This window comes from Chenopodium album, chromosome 24, assembly GCF_948465745.1.
Source record: "Chenopodium album chromosome 24, dcCheAlbu1.1, whole genome shotgun sequence".
Lineage (NCBI taxonomy): Eukaryota > Viridiplantae > Streptophyta > Magnoliopsida > Caryophyllales > Amaranthaceae > Chenopodium > Chenopodium album.
The window spans coordinates 11,643,206-11,646,087 of NC_137857.1; the positions used below are offsets into that span (position 1 = coordinate 11,643,206).

Below are 2,882 nucleotides of genomic sequence, written 5' to 3' on the forward strand. Positions count from 1 at the left end.
CTGTTGGAAGGCGATTTCGGCTGTTGCGTCCCATTGGAACATTTTTCTCTTGAGGGTGTTGAAAAAAGATAGGCTCTTGTCTGCCGACTTTGAAAGAAACCTGCCCAAGGCGGCTATGTATTCGGTCAGCCTCTGCACCTCCTTTACACTTCTAGGGGTCTGCATATCTAGGATGGCTCTGATTTTGTCAGGGTTAGCTTCAATGCCCCTCTCATCAACAAGGAAGCCAAGGCATTTGCCGCCCTTGACTCCAAACACACACTTTCTGGGATTTAACTTCATCCCATATTTTCTCAATGTCGCAAGCGTTTCGACCAAGTTTGTGACATGGTCCTTCTTGTAGCGACTCTTTACTATCATGTCATCAACGTAGGCTTCGACGTTTCTCCCTAATTACCCTTCGAAGATTTTGTTGATGAATCTTTAGTATGTGGCTCCAGCATTTTTGAGGCCGAAAGGCATGGCCTTGTAACAATATACTCCTTGGTTAGTGATGAATGCGGTATGTGGCTGGTCCTCTTCCGCCATGGGGATTTGATGATATCCCGCGTTTGCATCCATGAAGCTGAATAGAGCATGTCCAGCCGTTGAATCCACAAGCTTGTCTATCTTAGGGAGAGGATGGTCATATTTGGGGCACGCCTTGTTTAAGTCAGTGAAGTCGACGCACATCCTCCATGCCCCAGAGGGTTTCTTGACCAACACAACATTCGCAAGCCAATCCGTATACTGGCATTCTTTAATGAACCCTGCTTCGAGTAGCTTCTTTACCTCTGCTGCAGCTGCTGCGGTGCGCTCGGGGCCCTGATGCCTCAACTTTTGTTTAACAGGCTTGTAGCCTGGCTTGATGTTCAAGTGATGAGTCATAATGGCAGGTTCTATGCCGGGAATCTCGTCCACGGAGTAGGCAAAGACATCACGATGTGCCTTAAGCACATTGATTATTTGAGTATGCAATGCAGCGTCGATATTTGTTTCGACCCGCACCGTTTCTTCTGTGGTGTCAATGACTTCTTCCTTGTCTTCTTCTATGGGTTGGGTTTGTCTACCCCCCTTGATTCTTCGGTGAAAAGGACAGAAGGGTCGGTTACTTTGTTCTTCTTCGATGGTTTAGCGGCTGCTTCTGATGCTCGCTTCAAGCTATTGACGTAGCATTCTCTAGCGGATCCTTGGTCTCCATATACTTTCCCAACTGTTCCATCTTCAAGTTCGAATTGCATGAGCAATTGTTAGACTGATATAGACGCCTTTACCTTGTTCAATAATGGTCGTCCGAGTATGACATTGTAGGGCAATGGTGTGTCCACCAACAAAAAGTGGGCAATCACCGATCTACCTTTCCCTTTGGGACCAAGTCAAACTGGTAAACGGATTGTCCCTTTGGGGAAGACGGACTGTCCCCCGAAGCCGATTAAGGGTCTGTCTACAGGTGCTAAATCTTCTTCGTTGTATTTCAAACGCCTCAAGCAATCAAGGGTGATGAGGTCTGCTGATGACCCGCTGTCGACGAGCACTCGACTAACTCTGAAGTTGGCAATTTTCATCTCAATGACCAAGGGGTCGTCGTGAGGGACTTGCAAAGGGCGTTCTGACTTTCCCCCGAACGTCATGATAGGCGAAAAGGGCGTTCAAGTGGGTGTGACCTTGAGCACTTAATGTTGCAAGGTTCGTAGGTTGTCTTTTGCTTTGTTCATCGATCCTCCGAGTCCTAAGACACCGGCAATGACAGCGACATGTCCATCGGTGTCGTCGCTGTGAGTCTTTCTTGCCCTTTCTTTCTCCTTGTTCGAGCGGTCAGATTCTTTGAGGTATCTGTTAAGTTTTCCTTCGTCAACAAGTTGATCAAGGGCTTTCTTTAACTCCCTACAATTCTTTGTGGTGTGCTCGCATTCGCGATGATACTCGCACCAGAGTCTCTTGTCCCTCTTCTCTTCAGGGGTCCGAACTACAGGAGGCCTTGGCAACACGTTTTTCTCTTTGATATCTAAATAGATCTCTCGACGATTACGGTTGTACCGAGGGTCGTTACCATGATCTGTGATCAGGTTGGATCGTTTGGATGGTTGGCTCCTTGAAGGTTCGTCCTCATGTTTCGTTTTTTTCTCTGGTGGATTATTCTCACGGCTTGTGCCACAAACTTCTGAGGCTTGTATATTCTTGTGTGCCCGTTCCATGGCTTCAGTGAGGGTTGAAACCCCCGACTCGATCAGCTTAAATGTGAAATCCGTGGAACTCAGCCCGGCCAAAAAGGTTGTTAGGGCTGTCTCATCTGGTAAGTTTTGAATTTTCAAAGATTCTTGATTGAACCTTCGTATATAGTTCTGCAAGGTCTCCGTCTTCCCTTGTGTCACAGCCATCAGATTGACACTTGTTTTCTTCTGTCTTGCTGCGTGCTTGAAACGACTAACAAACACACGTTCCAAGTCTTGGTAGCTATGGATGCTACCTTTAGGCACACACTTTTGGAACCACAACAAGGCTTGTCCCTTTAGAGTGGTGGGGAAATACTTACACCATGTGGCCTCGCAACTTGTTTGCACACTCATTTGTGCGGCATATGCGGCTAGGTGCTCATCAGGATCAGTAGTTCCAGCGAAAAGCTCTATGGTAGGCATCTTGACCTTGTCCACTTTTGGGCCATTCATTAGCTCCTGGCTCAATGGGGTTAGCGGCATAGACAAATGTGATGGCAACCGTGGTGGCTGCTCATCTTGGTCTCGAGTTCTTCCTTCTTCCAGAGGTCTACGGCTTGTATGACGAGATATGGGATCTTGCTCAGATCTGTCCTTCCTTGGAGGATCTTCTGATTCTCCTACATCCTCCCGACGAGAAGGTGATCGTTGATCAGGCGATCTCGAACTCCGTCTTCGTATACGACTCCG

At 47.6% G+C, this 2,882-nt stretch overlaps 1 protein-coding gene across 1 annotated transcript; it reads right to left on the minus strand.

Annotated features, from left to right (window-relative positions):
• Positions 1 to 423: 423 nt before the first annotated feature.
• On the minus strand, positions 424 to 1,610 carry LOC145610554 (uncharacterized). The gene is made up of 3 exons (XM_081665869.1): positions 1,370 to 1,610; positions 1,050 to 1,201; positions 424 to 927 (listed from the first exon to the last, which is right to left on the minus strand). Exons 1-3 carry the CDS (start codon positions 1,608 to 1,610, stop codon positions 424 to 426), a joined length of 897 nt encoding a protein of 298 aa, XP_081521995.1.
• Positions 1,611 to 2,882: the final 1,272 nt, after the last annotated feature.

Coding starts and splice junctions, on each gene's coding strand:
- LOC145610554 (XM_081665869.1), bottom strand. CDS start 1,610: ATGACGTTCGGGGGAAAGTCAGAACGCCCTTTGCAAGTCCCTCACGAC. Junction 1,202..1,369: donor CTTCCCCAAAGGGACAATCC/GTTTACCAGTTT, acceptor TCGAACTTGAAG/ATGGAACAGTTGGGAAAGTA. Junction 928..1,049: donor TCACCGAAGAATCAAGGGGG/GTAGACAAACCC, acceptor AATGTGCTTAAG/GCACATCGTGATGTCTTTGC.